This window comes from Moschus berezovskii, chromosome 15 (assembly GCF_049115385.1).
Source record: "Moschus berezovskii isolate FMDL1 chromosome 15, NW_MosBer_1.0, whole genome shotgun sequence".
NCBI classification, from domain to species: domain Eukaryota; kingdom Metazoa; phylum Chordata; class Mammalia; order Artiodactyla; family Moschidae; genus Moschus; species Moschus berezovskii.
In genome coordinates, this window is record NC_142474.1 from 72586024 (window position 1) to 72606570 (window position 20547).

At 42.1% G+C, this 20547-nt stretch overlaps 2 protein-coding genes across 5 annotated transcripts in view; one reads left to right on the forward strand and one right to left on the reverse strand.

Annotated features, from left to right (window-relative positions):
• Positions 1-68: 68 nt before the first annotated feature.
• ATP5F1C (ATP synthase F1 subunit gamma) lies at positions 69-15090 on the reverse strand. 3 transcript variants are annotated; one of them, XM_055427248.2, is made up of 10 exons: positions 14982-15090; positions 8785-8819; positions 8167-8298; positions 5945-6149; positions 5257-5400; positions 5072-5136; positions 3943-4098; positions 3444-3540; positions 1191-1227; positions 69-556 (listed from the first exon to the last, which is right to left on the reverse strand). In XM_055427248.2, the coding sequence occupies exons 1-9, from the start codon at positions 15035-15037 to the stop codon at positions 1221-1223; spliced, it is 897 nt and encodes a 298-aa protein (XP_055283223.1). In that variant the 5' UTR covers positions 15038-15090; the 3' UTR covers positions 69-556; positions 1191-1220. The 3 variants fall into 3 exon arrangements, with proteins under 3 accessions (XP_055283223.1, XP_055283233.1, XP_055283240.1); XM_055427258.2 differs by lacking the exon at positions 1191-1227 and having other exon boundaries at positions 14982-15085; XM_055427265.2 differs by lacking the exons at positions 69-556; positions 1191-1227 and having other exon boundaries at positions 3440-3540; positions 14982-15085.
• Positions 15091-15248: 158 nt separating this feature from the next.
• KIN (Kin17 DNA and RNA binding protein) overlaps positions 15249-20547 on the forward strand; it is a 29335-nt gene continuing 24036 nt past the window's right edge. For both annotated transcript variants that reach the window (XM_088844200.1, XM_055427236.2), the window contains exons 1-2: positions 15249-15419; positions 19501-19595. In XM_088844200.1, coding sequence (XP_088700326.1) covers positions 15306-15419; positions 19501-19595 — 209 coding nt within the window. In that variant the 5' untranslated portion in view covers positions 15249-15305. The remainder of the gene's footprint in view (positions 15420-19500; positions 19596-20547) is intronic.

The following is a 20547-nucleotide window of genomic DNA, read 5'->3' on the forward strand; positions in this document are numbered from 1 at the left end:
CAAAGTTAATGGCTATCTAAATGTCAATGTGAAGTGAACATCCTACTGAAATGTTTTTCAGTCCTTGGTAAAGATTTAAACATTTATTTAGAGTCAATCTGTCCCTGGAATTGTCCACCCTCTATGTAAGAAACAGTGAATGACTCGGACATGGCACTGCTGCCTTGCACTGGTAGTCCTGAGGGTGACAAGCAGGGAGGCCTAGGCTGGGGGTGTGCCTGGCACCTCTTCCTTCCACTCGACCCCTCAGAAGCCAGGCTTTCCGTGGCTGTTAGGAGGAAACCAAAAAAACTGCAAGAGCCTCTTCAACTAGCTTCTTACTAAGAAATTTTAATACAAGTATGTTAATATTTTGAAGTGTTTTAAGATCTCATTGTGAAAATGGTTTTTCTTATATAATAATAATAAAAAAGTGATTTTATGTTGAGTCATTTATTGTAAGATAATTTACAAATATCTTGCTGTCTTTAGTAATCTGAACAATGGACCAACAAATTCTTCTGACAAGGACAGCAGTAAGCTAAAAACAAAATCAGCTTGCTGAATTCTTCTTTACCTGAAAAATAAAAGTATACAACAAATAAAAATCAAACAGTTTTTTTTGGGGGGGGGGAATTAAACATGTCAAGAGATAATATGTATGTAAGGTGGGACTTGAAGAACTGACTCTACATAATAAACTGTTACTCTACACTAGTGGTTCTCAAGTTTTGGTCTAGGGACCCTTTCATGGGATCTGTGAGGGAAAACTAATTTCCAGAACAGTGCTGCTTGCCTGTTTCATTCTCAAGAGTACACGGTGGAGTTTTCCAGAACCTACGTGACGAGCAATGTCAGAACAGGATGAAGAGAGAAATAGAGAGAACGGAGCTGTCTTCTGCGGAGTCAGCCATCAAGGGGTTCTGAGACCAGCAAGTCTGAGAACCACTGTTCCTCACCAGCCTGTTTTTAGTACTGCAAGGGAATGCTGATTCTTTATCCTTGTAGTTTATTCAGTATATTTAAGAAAGGAAAAAAAAAGACCCCTAGCATCAGCCATGTGCTCCCAGGAGCTGACTGCTGCTCTAATGGCCGGCCAGTCTCATCTCCCAAGAAATCAGTTTCCCTGTTGCCGAATTAGTTTCAATTCTCTCTGACTCGGTTTCTTTTCTGATGGGATAGGGTGAGGGTGTGAAATATTATCACTTTACCTCTTGTCTGAGGATGAAACTTGATTTTCATTAGTCCCTGGGTTATTATATTAGAAGAAAAACACAAACAGAAAACAATCAGGTCAGGAAACAATCCATGCTGGTTAATTACGTACAATTTCCAACTAGAAAAGCCCATTTCCTCATTCACTACCTTTAGAGTATCACATAAATACTTACCAAAAGAGTCCCTTGAAACAGTCACTAATTGTTAGGAAACATTACAGACCTGAATCTGGTTAAAGTAATAAAACCATGTTCATGCAAGTAGGCAGGACTATGAAAGCATACTTTAAATCACAACTTTGCTATAAGTAGTATATAAGTTTTTTTTTTTTAATTTAAGCTAGCAACTAACACTTGGCACCTCAAATATGGTTTACTCATGCCTTTTATTACCAAATAGCCAAATGTGTTTGTATTAAATACTAGTCTTTAAGCAGAAGAGCTGATAGGTTACAGAGCATGCAAGTTCATTTCATATAAATAATCCATTGTGAGGATTATTATGGTTTGCACAGCTAACCTTTAATAAAGTATTTAGTCTGCCTTTCTAGAAAGTGAAAACTGAATAGTCAATGTCCAGTTATTTGAACTGTTATTAAAATTCTGTCTTCGTGTCCCCATCTCCTTCTCATTTCTCTGCATTTGGTACTTTCAGTCAGGTCCCCACATTCCTAATCAAGAGCTGGGTCCTCCACTCTGCAAACTGCTGTAGCCTCCATTTATTCTGAGCATCCATTCCTCTTTCCCCTGGCTCTCTGCATCTCATAGCCCCCAGACCTTCAGAGTGCAGTTCTTTCCCCCAGGCCTCAAGGAGGACATGAATAATACACCTGCTTAAACCCATACTAGCTCCCATGTCATAGAAAACAACTGTGTTGCAGGGAAAGCATCTTAACCATGTCTATCAAGCTAGTAAGTGGCAGGACCACTCATCACTGCCTGGACTCTGATGCTAACAGAGCAGCAGTGACCAGGAGGACAGATGGCTTAAATTCAGGCTTGAAAGCAAAATAAAAGAAGGAAGGCTGTTTAGGACAGCAGAGCTGATGCAACCAACACTGACAAAACTGTCTCAATCAGTTTATGTGTGTCTCTGGAATCCTGCCCATTTCCATCCTCCAGAGACAAAAAGGACCAACTTCTATGTCACCTTAGCAATGAACCTTTCCCTTAATCTTAAACCTGGACACACGTATTCATATATTCAGTAAAGTGTTATTTCTGTCTCTAAAATTCCAGTTCTTAATATACTCACGGCACATCATTCATTCACTCCACAAATATTTACTGAGGAAGCACATGCCAGGTGATGAAGCTACAAAAGTGAATCAGACACAGTCCCTCTCAAGCCACAGGACACAAACCTAAGGGCAGTTCCTAGTACAATGGTAAGTGTGATGGAGGAAAACACGGGAAATAGCCCCACTCACACCACAAAGGAGGGTTTTCTGGAGGAAAGGAGTCCCCCAGCTCCGTTATGAAGCACCAACAGAAGTCAGTCAGGTGGAGAATTAAGGGTGCGGGGGAAAAAAGAATGACATTTTGGGGAAAAGCATGTGCCACTTAAAAAATGAGGCATAAAGGGGAGAAAGTCCAGGGATATTTAGCAGAGAGTAAGACTGAGAGAACTTGGTGACCAACTAGCAGGAGGGGAGAGAGAAGGAGTCAAAGATAGCTTCCTCCACATTTCATCTCGGCACCGCTGTCTACGTTTTCTTACCCTATTAGGATGTAAATGCCTTGGGACAAAGGATCCCACCCTTTAGCACTGTGTGAGGCATGTAATGGCTGTTCAATGTAATCATTTCTTATAGATTTCCCATTACTGTAACCCTGGTTACAAACATAAACTATCTAGCTAAACCTTAGCTAAAAATCTAAGACATTTTCTTGAGGAAAGCAGTATTTTAAGAACTATCAAAGGACAGTACTGATACAGAAAACTTAGTTAAAAACGTCCTGACCCTACTACTATTCAATAATTTACAGATTTATATAAAACCAAACCGAAAACCAGTAACTCATAAACAGCCTGAAATGTTTCAACTGAAACAATCAAAAATACTCTAGAGATCTCATTTTCATCAAATCTTTATATTCTAAGATTAAGGAAATAAGATTAAGCAGTGGATCATTTTTTTTCTGTAACAGACCAAAAAATGGGAGGGGAGAATGGGGACATAAACATGCGTTAAACGAGCAGGCACTATGAGACAAGAACGCTGAAGGCAACGCTCAGTTACTTACAGAGCTGCAGCACCAGAAATGATTTCTATGAGCTCCTTGGTGATGACAGCTTGGCGGGTGCGATTGAATGTCAGAGTCAATTTGTCAATCATTTCAGCTATAAACAAAACAGAAAATTAGACGACAAGATCTAAAACCAGAAAAGATACCTTGCTCACTAACTCATTCATGAGATATAAGTTGTTTAGTTCAAAAATAAGATTCTGTCTCCTTTGAGGTACTATAACTGGCCTCTTGAAAAATGTTATAGAGATGTTTTTTGTGTGTGTCTTCCAAGAATTAAAGTACTTGCACACTTACTTCCTACCAAGTAAGATGTTACTTCCTTTAAGGAGAAGAATATAATTTTTTCTACCCTCACAGGATCAGTGGCAGAGCCCAGGGCCAGACCCCAGCTCTCCTGCTCCTCTTTCAGAATTGCTAACACCCTTTGACATAAGCGAGGGCCTCCACGCAGCCTCAGCAAAAGAACGCCCTCAGGACTGTGCTGGGCACTTACAAGCATTCTTGCTGGCGTTGTCCATGGCCGTCATCCTGGCGCTCTGCTCACTCGTGGTGGACTCCTTCAGGGAGTAGTAGATGATGTTGGCCAGGCTGTATTCCTGGTAATTCCGCAGCACATCAGCATCAATGTCATCGTAGATACTCATGCTCTCTGTTGAAATGCAAAGACTGATTTAATCAAGAAGCTTCCTGGTGCAAAAATCCTTTATAATCACAGAGAAGTCAATGTGAGACTGGTTAAAAGACACAGCTCTAAAAGCTTCATCTATTTTCATACTATAGCTTATAGCAGATTTTCAGTAAAACATGATGTGTAAACAAAGCACTTGGTATTCTACTTCAAATGCTTAACTTCACAAAACCCAAGAGGCCAACATTTAAAGTAACAGCCCTACATTTCACAGGTATAAAGCCTCTGGAGAGCATCTAGCAGAGTGCCCTGGACTAAAGTCAGGGACCGTGTTTTTCAACAGAGAAATTAAGGAGAGAAATAAGACTTGTATAGTATGACATAAAAATCCCAACTCAACCATGTGGTTATTTGAGAAACCTGACAGTGTCAGGACAATGGGGGAGGGAAAGTTTTTCTGAGAATTCCAGTCGAAGAGTTAGAGGCTGCTCTGCATTTCAGCAATTAGGCAGCAGAAATTTAGCAGCACATCCAAAAAGTCTTCATTAGGATAAAATGAGACAGGGCTGCATTTCCTTGACTTAAGATGCAGAGGATCATGTAACTCCTATTTTATATACCATGAAGAAATAAAGTAACACAGTCAATTAAAAATGATGTGCTACCGAATGCTAGAAGCACCTCAATTTTAGAGACATTAAAAAGTGTACCTCTTAGAATAGAAATATAATATGTAGGAGAGGAAAATGAAATTGGTTCCTGAGTATTATTTCCAGAATGCTTCACTGAGCAATGATGACTTTCATATATAATGTTGGCCCCCAATGGATATTTATACAATGAATGTTTTATGGTTTCATGGAAGCTGCTAATAGATGGTGATAGAAACAGCTCAACATTTTTGTTACTGCTGAAAAAAAGCCACCCTGATAAATACTGTTTTCCTCAATCTGCAAATCTCTCATTTCATACTCGTCATACAAGATATACTTACCAGCACTTGAAATGGTGTCAAGGGAAAAGATGGGCTTTTCTTCTGTCTTGTAGGAGATGACAGACCTAGAAATGGCAAAAACTAATGTAAATTCCAAGACTGTAATTTCACACTATTAAGGAGACATTTACTCAATTGAAAAAAATCTGAACATAAAAAAGCTTGGATTTCGACAGTTTTCTTGCCTGAATCGGTTAAAGATGATAGACCCTTCATCAAATTCATATCCAGAATTTAACAGCTCAAGGGCAATGACCGATGCATCACCAAAGGTAGGGGGTCTCCTCCCCACTTCTTTGAATGTCACCAGAAACTGGTCAGAATGCGTCCTATGAGAAAACGAAGAAATCACATATAACGGCTGAGTGGAATACTTCTGCACAGGGAACAAGGCAAAAACACTCTATGAATCAAGTGTTTTTTGAGTGGAGAACGTGGTGTTCACTGAATTAAGGTGCCCCCTACCTTATTGTGATCACCTGTCCTTCAGCACCTGCCCAGAACTGAGGACTCACATCAGCCTTTCTCGCCTTATATCTCTCTGCCTTTACTCCTCTCCTGCCAATTTTAATTAACTGTTATTCATTTCTGGCATTTCCAGACTGTGACAACTCCTCAGAGTCCTCATAGCTTCTGACACTCCTATTGTATTCCATTTATGGTTTGGAAGAAGGAGAAGTAAATGACAAGTAAAAAACAAGGGAAATCTACACATTCTAAGATATCCTGGAACAAAACTTGAAACAAAACAAAGCTTCTCCACGTGTATAAAATGGCAATCAAAAAGACACCTTGCTTAAATAAATTATCAAAGCAAACTGCCCTTTACTCACACCTGCAGCCTTCTACATAAACAACATATATTTATATTACCTGTGAAGTATACTCCTGATTTTATCACCAACTCCAATAATCTTAACTTCTTTTCCGGCTGCTGCAAGGTTGGCCGCCTCACTTTTTATCTGTTTAGCAACCGAGGAGTGAATAGCACCACAGAGCCCTCGGTCTGAGGACACACCGATAATGAGGTGCTTCTTCTTGTCTTCAGGAGTCTTAATATCAGCCTTTTCATACAGAGCTTTAAAAAAAAAGGTGTAATTACACTAAATACAGCAATAACCCCTAATTTACAAAATGATGCCTTAATTTATCAAGTATCTTTGCACTTATTTCATTTACAAAGAGACTGAAAAACATAAAGGTCTAAGTCTCTATTAAGAGGTCCCTAAACACCAAGTTATCTTAAGTACTGACTAAAAGAAATCACTAGTACAAAGAGCTTATAAAGAGGCCAGACTTAGAAAAGTGACAACTTATCTAGATTTACCAACTTTTTAAATAATTAAAATCTTCAGAGTACAACCAAGAAAGCAGAAAGTAAATATTTACTGAGCTGTTCATATAATCTGCACAGCAAGCTTTTATGAAAACTACTGACATTAAAATGATGGATGCCATTTCATTTTGGGTGTTACTTTTAACAGCCTCACTTTGTTGGGTCTGGTCTTCAAAGAAGCAGAAGCCAAGAGAGATTGAAACAGGGTTCAATACATGGATTTTTACTGGGAAAATGCCTGAGAGAAGACACAGGAAGGAGGTCAGAAGAGCCATCACACCGTGATGCCTGTCTGACCAGTGGGAAGAAAGGTGAGGAGGCAGGTTCCTGGCTGCAGAGCAGTTGAGGGAAAGCTCAGCAAGGCTGCCAGGGAGGCCCAGGTCTCCACAGAACATGCAGCCTGAGCACCCCACCTGTCAGGAGGAGCTCATGGGAAGCATGTCTTGGGTGCAAACACAGGACAGCAGCTGTGCTCTCTAGTTGCAAACTGCATCCTCATGGCTGCCACATTCCCCCACTTCAATGAAATTCCTATTATCCTTCTTCAGTTAGAGCAGGGACTCTCAAATTTCAATACCTGAGAACCCTCCATAAAAGGAAGAGAAAGGTACATGCTCAACTCTACAGTTCAGGGAAGTGAAGAGAATATTCCTTTTAAGTCTCTTTTTATGTTTTATATTGTACAGCATAAAAAAATAAAATTCCTATTTAAAGTTCTTAAAATATTTTAAAGATTAGCCATTTAATAACCAGCAGTTAGTATTTTTTCAGTATGAAGAACTTAGAAGTTGACTGGCAGCCTAGACTTGAATTTTTAATATTATACCACAAATATTCTAATTAGATATCCAAGTCAATTTCTTTATTAAGCCTGGCAGAGAACAGGACTCATAAGAGCAAACGGTGTTGTTAAAGATGGCTAAAACCTAACAGAACAAGTCTATGCTATACTTGCTAAGTGAAACTAAATACAGTATTTTTATTTTTTAAAAAGTCTTTATCGATTCTGTTACAATATTGTTTCTGTCCAATGTTTTGGTTTCTTGGCCATGAGGCATGTGAGATCTAAGCTCCCTGACCAGGGATTGAACATGCACCCCTTGCACGGAAGGTGAAGTCTTAATCACCGGACTGCCAGGGAGGTCCCAATATGGCATTTTCAAAGCAAGGAGTCATTTCGACTGAAGCATGGTGTGACTATCATTTTCATTAGCAGTATGAATGCATGCTCAAGAAATATAAACACAAGAAAACTACTGCAGAAAGTAATTTCTAACATAGATTAATACACAGATAATACAGATATATCTTTTTTCCTCCTTTACAGCTGACCTTTCAGTACTCCGTCCATGTACTCAGTCATACCTATGACCGCTAAAATTCCACTGCAGGGTACCCCCACCCCAATCTGCAGTCCTAAAAGATCACATCACACTGTATCAGGATAAAATCAAGTATCTGAGTCTGATGCACTAAACACCACGTTCTTTCGATGGCATACTTAATTATCTGGGAACAATCTTTCAGAGCACTTTAAAAGAGAGGTGAACACATACAGTGATGAAGAGACAGGCTTGGATGCCAAGCCACGCAGGTAGAGTTACGACTGTACTGGACTTGGGTCTTCTCCTCTGCAAAGTGGGGGCTCCAACAGTGCCAACTGCACAGGGCTGCCATGACAGGTGAGTGCCTATAACTGCTCAGGACAGTGATCTCTAACTTAAAAGGCCTTTGTAAGCTGACTGCACGCTTCTCTTACCCAAGGACCCCACTCCATACACTCGGGCTGGTTTCAGCTCCCTCTCAGCGCGGGCGTATTTCGCTGCTGCTACCATTTTCATAGACTTGGTAATCTTCTGGATGTTTTTGATTGATTTTAGTCGCCTGGTAACTGAAAAACGGAAGTGCTGTGTTAAGACAAAGGAGTTATGATGTCATTTGTGAATTTATGGAAACATTTTCCTAAACTGCAAGGTAGAATAACCAGCAGTTAGACCATCTTCCAAACTAGGCTTAAGAGTAGAGTACCAGAAATCAGACCGTGTGCTCTCCGGGCAGTGAGCAAAAAGCAGCAGTGTAACAGTACACTATGCACGTAAAACATTAAATGGTATTGAAAATGGCTTCCAACCAGAAACGAGTTCCATAACACTGACACGCCACACAGAGTGCAGCTGTTTCTGTCATCATTCTGCAGACAACAGAAGCACAACCACCACGCGTCGCCTCACAGTGGTGTTTTCAAAGCCACAGACACACGACAGATTCATTGTCCACTTTAACCAAATACGTAAATAGGCTAAAGCAGCACACTTTCAAAAGTATTTTTGTCAAAATTTCGTTTTTCTTAATTCACATATTGAGATAAAGTACTTACTATCTTTCAAAGTTGCCATATTTCGAACTTGGATCCTGAAAATAAAGATGGCAAAAAATTTTTTTCAGTTTTTTGGGAAAAAGCTCCAGAAACTTCCAAAGTTAATATATGGACTTAAAGAGTAGACCATAAAGAAACTATCAAATATAAGACTCTGGATATATATAAACCCCCTAATACGGATACCAAGCCCTGTTTCAAAGGTCTCATTCTAGTTGCCCTAACATAAAGCTTCCACTGAGGTCACTCGGCATTCACACAGGCTCTTATTTCCGACTCCATGTCTTAGCCTATATTGTTTCCATGACAGACAAGTCCTTCCCCTTGTTAGGCTATCCAATTATTCTTAAACTCAAGGTCAGCCACTTCTAAAAACAATTGCTCAGTTCCCAAGCAAGTTCCTGACTTGCTCATTTCACCAATAAATAACATAACACTTCAGGGTCAATCAACATTCTAACATGACCACATGTGTCAAAGTAGAATTTAAAAACCAGTTCTTAACTGTTGCAACTCAATCCAGTGAGCTGTTATGGAGCAGATACTCTGCTCCAGGACTTGGTCTCTGACCATAAGAAGCATACTATTATCTCATAAACAAGATTCATGCAAACTTAAGCCTTACATAAATTTTACATTAAATATTTTTCTAGTCTTTAAAGCGCTAACACATAAAAGTCAAAAAATAAAACAGTTAAACATAAATATGAGAGGATCTTCCCCTTACTGGTGAAGACAACATGTTATCAAACATACATCATCTTTCAGCTCTTAAATCCATCAAGCACCTGTTGGCCTGGAAAACGCTAAGGAAGAACTGAGGAATCTATATATTGTGCATAAAGGAGGGCCTTAGGGCATTCCAAGGAACTGTATGCAGTTTTGAAGCTGGAGACACGGCTTGGGTTCAATTCAGTCGCTCAGTCGTGTCTGACTCTTTGCGACCCCATGAATCACAGCACGCCAGGCCTCCCTGTCCATCACCAACTCCTGGAGTTCACTCAAACTCACGTCCACAGAGTTGGTGATGCCTTCCAGCCACCTCATTCTCTGTCGTCCCCTTCTCCTCCTGCCCCCAATCCCTCCCAGCATCAGTCTTTTCCAGTGAGTCAACTCGTCGCATGAGGTGGTCAAAGTATTGGAGCTTCAGCTTTAGCATCAGTCCTTCCAACGAACACCCAGGACTGATCTCCTTTCGAATGGACTGGTTGGATTTTCTTGCAGTCCAAGGGACTCACAAGTTTCTCCAACACCACAGTTCAAAAGCATCAGTGCTTCGGCGATCAGCTTTCTTCACAGTCCAACTCTCACATCCATACATAACCACTGGAAAAACCATAGCCTTGACTAGACGGACCTTGGTTGGCAAAGTAATGTCTCTGCTTTTTAATATGCTGTCTAGGTTGGTCATAACTTTCCTTCCAAGGAGGAAGCATCTTTTAATTTCATGGCTGCAATCAGCATCCACAGTGATTTTGGAGCCCCCAAAAATAAAGTCTGCCACTGTTTCCACTGTTTCCCCATCTATTTGCCATGAAGTGATGGGACCAGATGCCATGATCTTCGTTTTCTGACTGTTGAGCTTCAAGCCAACCTTTTCACTCTCCTCTTTCACTTTCATCAAGAGGCTTTTGAGTTCCTCTTCACTTTCTACCAGAAGGGTGATGTCATCTGCATATCTGAGGCTATTGATATTTCTCCTGAAAATCTTGATTCCAGCTTGTGCTTCCTCCAGCCCAGTGTTCCTCATGATTTACTCTGCATTTAAGTTAAATAAGCAGGGTGACAATATACAACCTTGACGTACTACTTTTCCTATTTGGAACCAGTCTGTTGTTCCATGTCCAGTTCTAACTGTTGCTTCTTGACCTGCATATAGGTTTCTCAAGAGGCAGGTCAGGTGGTCTGGTATTCCCATCTCTTTCAGAATGTTCCACAGTTTATTGTGATCCACACAGTCAAAGGCTTTGGCATAGTCAATAAAGCAGAAATAGATGTTTTTCTGGAACTCTCTTGCTTTCTCCATGATCCAGCGGATGTTGGCAATTTGATATCTGGTTCCTCTGCCTTTTCTAAAACCAGCTTGAACATCTGGAAGTTCATGGTTCATGTATTGCTGAAGCCTGGCTTGGAGAATTTTGAGCATGACTTTACTAGGGTGTGAGATGAGTGCAACTGTGCGGTAGTCTGAGCATTCTTTGGCATTGCCTTTCCTTGTTAGTAAGTTTAAATATTATTTTATAGGTAGTGGGGAAATGATGAAACTTAAGTACCTCAGATGGCAATGAAAAGCACAGAGTAATACTGAGTCTTGATAACACAGAGGCCACAGAACAAGCTGCTTGCAGTTTCCAGACAAGAGAAGGCAAGAACCTGGACCAAGAGATTGGCTAAGCAATGGGAGAGCAAGCTGACCCAAAGGTTTCTAACTTCATGACCTGGTGGACAGTGCTGTCATTTAACCAAGACAGAAAAGCTGGGTAGGGGGGGATTCTCACTTGTGATAATGAATTTTGAATGTGATATTGTACAAAATACTACGGGACCAGGTGGAAATGTGCTACAGGTCTGGGGAAAATATGAAGTATTTTGAGATTAGAGACAGACTTGACAGGTTAACTATCAACAGACATGATGGTTGATGCCTCCCCCAAGAAAAATTAAAATAGAAAAACAAAATAAAAAGAGTTGATCTGAGCTCTCTTTAGGGAGAGCTTGCTCTACTGAATATCGTTATTGCAAATGAGAAGATAAAGGAAGTTCTGAATCAGCTGTGTGTCCCAGAAAATTGTCTCATGTCCTGAGAAATCGTCAGGAGATTATCCAAGAAACCGGAAACTTATCCAGTACAATGAAGGGCAAATTGCACAGACAGATAGCGGACTGCCATGATCTCGAAATGATCACATGGCAGTGTGAGAAAAACTGAAGGAGCCAGTACAGGATGGTGTCTGCGAGATTCACTGCTGATAGACTGGAAGAATTTTAAAGGAGTGTATAATGCTGACTAACATAAAAATTCCACTAATTCCTGAGGAAAAGAAAATTATGAAGTATCTGCAATTTGAATACTGAATGCCGGGGTGAAAGTCCAACCCCTGGCTCTCCACCAAGTGATTTCCAGAACTTTACTACCATCCACGATCCGTCATTAGGCTTCTACCTTCGCACATTAGTTTATATAGATAAAACATGTTTGTACAAATTCATTTTCATTTTTCAGTGGATACATCTGGGTCCCCACAAGCATTTCTCCCACTACCCTCACTTCTTTACAAACAATGACTCATTTAATCCTCACACCAATCCAACGAATGGGGCACTACATTGCCCCCATTTAACAGATGAGGAAACGGCAGAGACACTGAGTGACCTGCACGAGGCCACACAGCGAGGTAGTAGGATTCAAAGCCGGGCAGTTTGGCACCACTCCATCTGGTATACTACACACGGCTGCCTCACGCTTTTCACATTTTAAAGTAAATATCTGCTATCTCAGTTTCAGGTGAAGGCCTGCCTTCTCTGCCCTGAAACGCCTTCTCCCTTCCTTTTCAACATCTACATTTCCACTTTTGGCCATTGGTTTCCTAATATAAAATAGTTCCATTTTAGAGAAGGTGGAACACTGAGAAATAGAAACATATTTTCCCTCTGACACAGAAAAATCAGAAACTCCCTCCCCAACCAAATTTCTTATTTCCATTTTCTTAAATGAGCTTTTTAAAAAAGGTTTTAATTTTCAAAAATTTAGTTGTTATTTTACTGACACCCTGCTGCTGCTAAGTCACTTCAGTCGTGTCCGACTCTGTGCGACCCCATAGACGGAAGCCCACCAGGCTCCCCCGTCCCTGGGATTCTCCAGGCAAGAACACTGGAGTGGGTTGCCATTTCCTTATGCAATGTGTGAAAGTGAAAGTGAAGTCGCTCAGTCGTATCCGACCCTTAGCGACCCCACGGACTGCAGCCTACCAGGCTCCTCCATCCATGGGATTTTCCAGGCAAGAGTACTGGAGTGGCTTGCCATTGCCTTCTCCGTAGTGACACCCTACACAATAAAATACTTGTAACTTACCATTCAGTTAATATTAGTATGCTAACGTCTCTGGAACAATGACAAACTGCACATTAACCTAAACAGAACCAAGGACATGCCTCTTCCTGGTTCTATAAAGGCAAAGGTGTACTTCCTTTTCAGATTAATTCTGTGGAGTATGAAACATTAAGACGGCTTTAATTGCTGAATTCAAAAGGCAATCACAGTGACTAAGAAATGGCAGGAACAAAATAGACACCAGGCATCCAGAGTGATGGAATATGTCCATCCAAAAAAAGGAAGAGGACAGAGTCTGCTCTCCAAGGTGGAACACTGATGTCTGATGAATATTCACAACCTACCGATCTGATGAAGGTCAGGACTTCCACATGTATTTGCTGACGGGGGTTCCAGTTTAAGCTCCCTGCCTCCCACAGTAGTTATCATAGACAGAAAGTGAAAGTGAAGCCACTCAGCTGCAACCGACTCTTCGCGACCCCATGGACCTACCACTCTCCTCCATCCACTGGATATTCCAGGCAAGAGTACTGGAGTGGGTTGCCATTTCCTTCTCCATCTCAGACAGAGCACACTCAAATGATCCCTTACTAAAGGATCCTCAAATGATCTCACAGATTTTTAAAAAGTGATTTTGTACAGTTAAAGATAGAATATTTTGTACTCATTTCAGAAACTGTCCATTTTTAAAAAGATCAACTTGGCTGACTTAAAGTTCTAAAAATATTTACAGGTTACATTCAAGCACAGCAAGATGGGAAGGAAGGAAGGAGAGTTGACATTTGCAGACCACTGCTGCATGTCAGACACACTGTCCTACAAACTTCATCAGGACCATATCTGTGTCTTCTTCACATCTTAGCACTTTGCCCAGCGTCAACTTGGTGCTGGGCAAGCACCCAACATGTGTGCCGAGTGATGAAGAAATGGGGCAACCTATGAGTGAGACTCCAACTAAGGTGACTCCTGAATCCCCATGAATCCTCTTTTCAACATTACGGGAAGGAAAATTTGACTTCCACTGCAAACCCACTAACATCTGTGTGTAGGTTTTCCACATCAAATTTAATTACTTCATTACCCTGAAAATCTTTCATCAATTATTTGAGTAATGAAAACATACCTATTTTAATTAATGCATTAGAGTCCCTTCTCATAAATTAGGATACACACATCTAATGCTGTGGCTTCTTAGAATTCTCCTATACTGTAAAACCAAGTAATTGCTAAAACACACAGTCGACAGCTAACAATCCCCTTAGCACCCTATCTGCAATCCTTCCAGACTGCCTAGCTTCAAAACATTTCATCCTATTACAGAGCACCACCTCAAACCAACATTTATCTGCCTACTGCCAGGCCTTCTAACATGCCTTTTTCTGGGGATGGAGGAGAAACCAGTGTTTATTAAAATCCCTAAAAATTGCATAGCAATGAACAGATGACGCTTACAAGTCCGTTTATCTCCTCCTCCTCGGGACCTTATGATGACGTCATGACCTTGCAGGGCTAACGGTTTCGAGATAGTGACGTTGTCTTTCCCTTCCTCGCCTTAATATTTTTAAGGTCCCTTTTGCAGCCCACGAGTGCACTTATTTCATTCACCAGTGCCCAGCAAGGTGCCTGCTGCAGAATCACGTGCTCAACACGGGCTGGGAGTCACTGCCCTCTGCACCGCAGGGTTTCAAAAGGCGTCAAGGACAAAAGCATATCTGAACCTTCGCTGGACCTTCCCTGGGGCCCTCCCCAGCCCCCGCCCTCCAAAGGCCTCCCCGAGGCCCGTCGCCTGGCGAGCAGCAGAGGCTTCCGAAGCGTCTAGTTAGTCGCTAAAGAGATCCAAGGCCGCTCTGCAATTGACTGGGCCCAAGGTCCACTCCCGAGGTCCCTGACGACCACTCCTCTCGGCCCTCACCCAGCCCCGGCCCGTCTCAGGAGACGAGGCGCCACCTCGCCGTCTCCGCTGCCCTCGCGCGCCCTTCTCTGTTCCGAGTGCCTCTTGCAGCCGGGCTGCCCGGGCCTCCGCGGGACCGGGGCCTGGCCAGCCCTGAGATCCCGGTTCCGTCCCACTCGCCTCCCCACTCGCTTCCCCTACCCGAGCCCTCCCACCCCGCGCAACCCTCTCGTCCCCGCTGCGACCTGCCATTACCATTGTGGCTGCACGGTCCAGGCCGAGAGGCCAGCGACGCCCGCCCGAGAGAACATGGTGGCGCCGGCCCTGCTGAAGGTCGGTCAGACAGGCCTCACCGCGCGTGCGCGGAAGCTGCGTTACGCGCCCCGCCCACCCGCTGTCTCCGAGTCTCGCTTCTTCCCGCCGGCCTGAGGGAAGCCTCGCGAGTGTCCGGCGCCCAGCTTCCCGAGGCCCCACCTCCTTCCGACTGGCGGGTGGTATTTGTCCCGCCGACTCCCTCTTGCCCGGTTCCGCTTCCGGTCGTCTAGGCGCAGGCCCTGGAAGGTTGTTGTGGTGGTCGCGATGGGGAAGTCAGATTTTCTCACCCCGAAGGCTATCGCCAACAGGATCAAGTCCAAGGGGCTTCAGAAGCTTCGGTGGTATTGCCAGATGTGCCAGAAGCAGTGCCGGGACGAGGTAAGCGGGCGCGGGGTGGCCCAGCGGGACCCCACGGGGGATGCAGGCTGAGGTGCCAGACGCCGCGGCGACCGCCTGGGTCTCCCGCCCCCAGGCGTGGGGGCTGCGCAGGGCGAGCCCGGGACTCCACTCAGGAGGGCTGTCCTTCCCTTCAACCCCCCGTCCTGGCGGGGAAGCCGGCTTTGGACACCTCCTTCCTCCCCAGTCTGATCACCCCCAAAACAGTAAAGAATGAAAAGGTTATAACCCCAAAAGGAATAAAGAATGAAAAGATTATGACCCCAAAAGGAATAAAGAATGAAAAGGTTTTGCAGCCCCCTTGAGAAGCGACGTCAGTCAGGCTGTCATGATGAGCCTTGCGGCGCTGGACGCCCTGGAGTAACAACACCCGTCTCAGACTTGGCTTGGCTCTTAGACATAATCAGGATACAGACCAGAACTAAGCCCTTGCAAGCTAGTCACCTAACAAGCCTTTGTCGAGCGCCTCCGACGTGCCAGGTCTGGGATGTCTTCTGCAGGTGAGATGTGGACTCTGGAGTCAGAACAAGGAGGCGGAGCTGTGTTCCCTTAACAAGTTACTTGCTTTCTCTCCACCTGTTTACTTATCTGAAAAGTAAGACAAGTAATTATCCGTTCTTGTGAGACTGTTTGAGTTTTAAATGAGTGAGTTACGTGCAAAGTGGCTGAGGGGCAGATATTGAGAAGCTTTGTAGACTGTGCTGTGGAGCACTTTTTTCCCATTATTTAGGTGGATGATAAAAGCACCTGGGAAAATTGACAGCAGGCTAGTGACGGGATCCTACTTTTCTCTGGATGTTGAATTGGGTAGGAAAGGAAGAACACTGGACACTTGGAATAACGTAATCCAGTGTTTCTGCAAGTGAGGGTGAGATACTTTAGATGGGACTCTCGTTGAATGACAGTGATAAGTTTTTCTCTTTCATTTCCCTTTGGTTCTCTTTACTACTACTCATGGTAGAATTCTCACACAGAAAACTAGTCCAGGGAAATCCATATACCCTTTACCCAGATTTAGCATTTTAAGTATTTTGCTGTGTCCTTTTCCCTGAAATATTTTAAAGTAAATTACAAACATCAGGATATTTCACTTCTAAATGTTTAAATCAATTCAGTTCAGTCGCTTAGTCATCTCCGACTCTTTGCGGCCCCATGGACTGCAGCACGCCAGCCCTCCCTGTCCATCGCCAACTCCCAGAGTTTACTGAAACTCATGTCCATTGAGTCGGTGATGCCATCCAACCATCTCATCCTCTGTCGTCCCCTTCTCCTGCCTTCAATCTTTCCCAGCATCCGGATCTTTTCCAGTGAGTCAGATCTTCCCATCAGGTGGCCAAAGTACTGGAGTTTCAGCTTCAGCATCAGTCCTTCCAATGAATATTCAGGACTGATCTCCTTTAGGATGGGCTTGTTGGATCTCCTTGCAGTCCAAGGGACTCTTAGGAGTCTTCTCCAACACCACAGTTCAAAAGCATCAGTTCTTCAGCGCTCAGCTTTCTTTATAGTCCAACTCTCACATCCATACACGACTACTGGAAAAAGAATAGCTTTGACTAGACAGATCTTTGCTGGCAAAGTAATGTCTCTGCTTTTTAATATGCTGTCTAGGTTGGTCATAACTTTCCTTCCAAGGAGTAAGTGTCTTTTAATTTCATGGCTGCAATCACCATCTGCAGTGATTTTGGAGCCCCAAAAAATAAAGTCAGCCACTGTTTCCACTGTTTGCCCATCTAATTGCCATGAAGTGATGGGACCAGATGCTATGATCTTCGTTTTTTGAATGTTGAGTTTTTAAGTCAGCTTTTTCACTCTCTTCTTTCACTTTCATAAAGGGGCTCTTTAGTTCTTCGCTTTCTGCAAAGGGTGATGTCATCTGCATAAGGGTGGTGTCATCTGCATATCTGAGGTTATTGATAGTTCTCCTGACAGTCTTGATTCCAGTTTGTGCTTCATCCATTTAAACTCCAGAAATGTTTAAATATGCTCCTTTAAAATATTATGATATTTTTCTACAGTCACAATATAGGTCATGATACATAACCAAATTAATAAAAGTTTCTTTGAGACTTCTTTGGTAGCCCAGTGGTAGGGAATCCTTTCAATGCAGGGGACACAGGTTCAATCCCTGGTTGGGGGACTAAGAGCCCACGTGCCACGGAGCAGCTAAACCCATGCACCACAATCACTGAGCCCCCACGCCCTGGGGTCCACGTGCCTGTGATTAGAGAGTACATGAGCCACATGGAAAAATACATCCCATATGCTGCTACTCTAAGACCCAGTGCAGTCAAATAAATAATTTCTGTGTATCACCTGGCATCATCACATTTTCTCAGTTATTCCCATGAATGCTCTATAAAACGTTTTTTTTGGCATAAAGAACTGTATTCAGTGTCCTGTGATAAACCATAATGAAAAAGAATGTAAGTGTATGTATAACTGAATCACTTTGCTGCACAGTGGAAATTAACACATTGTAAATCAACTATACCTCAATAAAATAAAAATAAAAGCAAAAAACCCAGTTATTTTTAAACCAAGATCCTGTCAAAAGCAATTCATTGGATTTAGTTATTAGAACTTTTTTAAAAAATAGACTAATTCTTAGAGCAGTTTCAGGTTCACAGCAAAAATGAAGTCCATTTCTTGAAAGATACAAAGATCTCTCTTATCCACCCTGCCCTCAATATGTACAGCCTTCCAGACCGTCAGCGTGGTGCAGCAGATTGTCACTTTTGTGACAGTCAATGAGGCGATTCAGGCATCATTAACTCCGAAGTGCATAGTTTGTATTAGAGTTCACTCTTAGTGTTGAGCATTCTGTGGGTTTGGACAAACGTATAGTGACTAATATCCACCATTATAGTGTCATACAGAATAGTTCCACTGCCCTAAAGTTCTCAGTGGTGTGCTATATTGGGACTTTTAACTCTCTCTCAGTTTTAAATTTGAGACAGAGCACCTTTCCTTCCCTCTATTTGTTTTTCTTGACATTGACTTGAAGAGACTAGGCCAGTAGTGATCCTGGAGGATTCCCTTTTAACCATTACATTTGCTTGTGGTTGTCTTTTGTCTTCTTTCTCTAACCCTTGTAGTTTCTGTAAACTGGGTCCTGGCAAAAATTGTGTAGGCGTCTGTGGATGACTAAAGATTAGGAAGCTGCTCTAAGCAAGACTGAGGTTGAACTCAGGACAGTGGGAAGAGGGTTGAGCAGAGGGACCGGGTGAGTCATTAGGAGGGCTGAGCAGACATGGCGCTGTGGAGGTGGAGGCCCCTGGAGTGCAGCCTTCCTGTGTCCTGGACTGGGTGCGGGGTCAGGACGGCGCTGTTCCCGAGATGGGGAGACAGAGGAGAGACACTTTCTCGTGTCTCCTACTAGTGAAGAGTTAGGTTCAGATGTTAAGCAGCGTAGATACAAAGCCAAAACTTGTATTTTTTTTTTAATCATCTGAGGAATATACAGATTTAGTATGATAAATATTGTATATAATACAAATAATATCTTTTGGGTAATGAGCTAAAGTATAGGAGTAAAGTATAGGAAAGTGAATGAAAATATAATAGTTTTCCTAATGGAAATTCACTAATGACCAGTTTTACTTCGTTATATTCCTCAAAATGCTTGCTTAACACTTTGTATGAAGTAGGTGCCCAGTAGCAATTTGTTAGAGTCAAACATGAAATCACTCTTCGTTACTGTGCCCTGTAATGTTTCTTACTAATGTCTGTTTTCTGAAGCGCCATTTTTCTGTCTCTTTAATCTTCTGGGATTCTTTGATTAGCAAGGTTGCACAACTCAGCTTTATAAAGTTTTTTTTTTTAAAAGAAAACAACAGGGTACTACAGCCAGTGACTTGATTATTTTTTATAATTTATCATCAAAGAGCAGTTATTTATGGTTTAATTTCTTATTAATTTATTAATAAGTATTAATAATGTTACTTATTAAATTATTTTCTATTTGTTAAACTTTTTATTAAATTATTGTTATTTATTATTAATTTAATTAAATACTTTTAATGACCTAGATCAGAATTTAACTACTGTCTTTGTATTTTTATAGAATGGCTTTAAGTGTCATTGTATGTCTGAATCTCATCAGAGACAGCTGTTGCTGGCTTCAGAGAATCCTCAGCAGTTCATGGATTATTTTTCAGAGTAAGTAGCTCAACACCATCTTTATCTCATAAGCTTTATTCAGTTGGATATTTAAGAGATGCTTAATAGTTTATATATTGGAGGATCTGTTTATTCCTTACAAATTAATGTGATAGCTACATTAACTTTGTGCTCCGTTTTTGTCTTTTGACAACTTCTCGTTGTGTGGAATTCTTGAAAAAAAAGTATTTCTCATGATTCAGTCTTTCCTTCCTTCCACATCAAACATAATGAAAAACTGTCTTTCATTCTAAAACAGCCGTGGCTGAGAGCACAGCTCTGGAATCAGATTGCCTGAGTTTTAAGTCCTTCAAACCTGGGCTCTCCACTCAGGAGCTGAGTGACTCTGGCTGAACTTCCAGAGTTTATCTGTAGATATTGTATCTTCTCAAGTATTGTCTTTCCTTCATAGGGTTTATGTGAAGATTCAGTTCAGGTCAGTTGCTTAGTCGTGTCTGACTCTTTGCGACCCCATAGACTGCAGCATGCCAGGCTTCCCTGTCCTTCACCAACTCCCGAAGCTTGCTCAAACTCATGTCCATCCAGTCAGTGATGCCATCCAACCATCTCCTCCTCTGTCGTCCCCTTCTCCTCCTGCCTTCAATCTTTCCAGCATCAGGGTCTTTTTCAAAAGCGTTAATTCTTCGGCGCTCAGCTTTCTTTATGGTCCAGCTCTCATATAGGTGAAGATTAAATGAGTTAATATTTTGTAAGTGTTTAGAAGAATGTCCAGTACTTGATTAATATTAACTGTTAATTAATATTATTATTATTATTTCAGTACACAGGTATTCTGAAATTCTGAACAGTGATACGTTTTATTATGCAGTGTCATAACATCATTCTCATTAATGCCAGTCAGTGCTGTCAGAAACACCTTTAAGTATTAGGAAGTGTGTCAGACTCATGGTGGTAGATACTAGTTTACCAAAATTTCCGTTTTTGCTTGGAA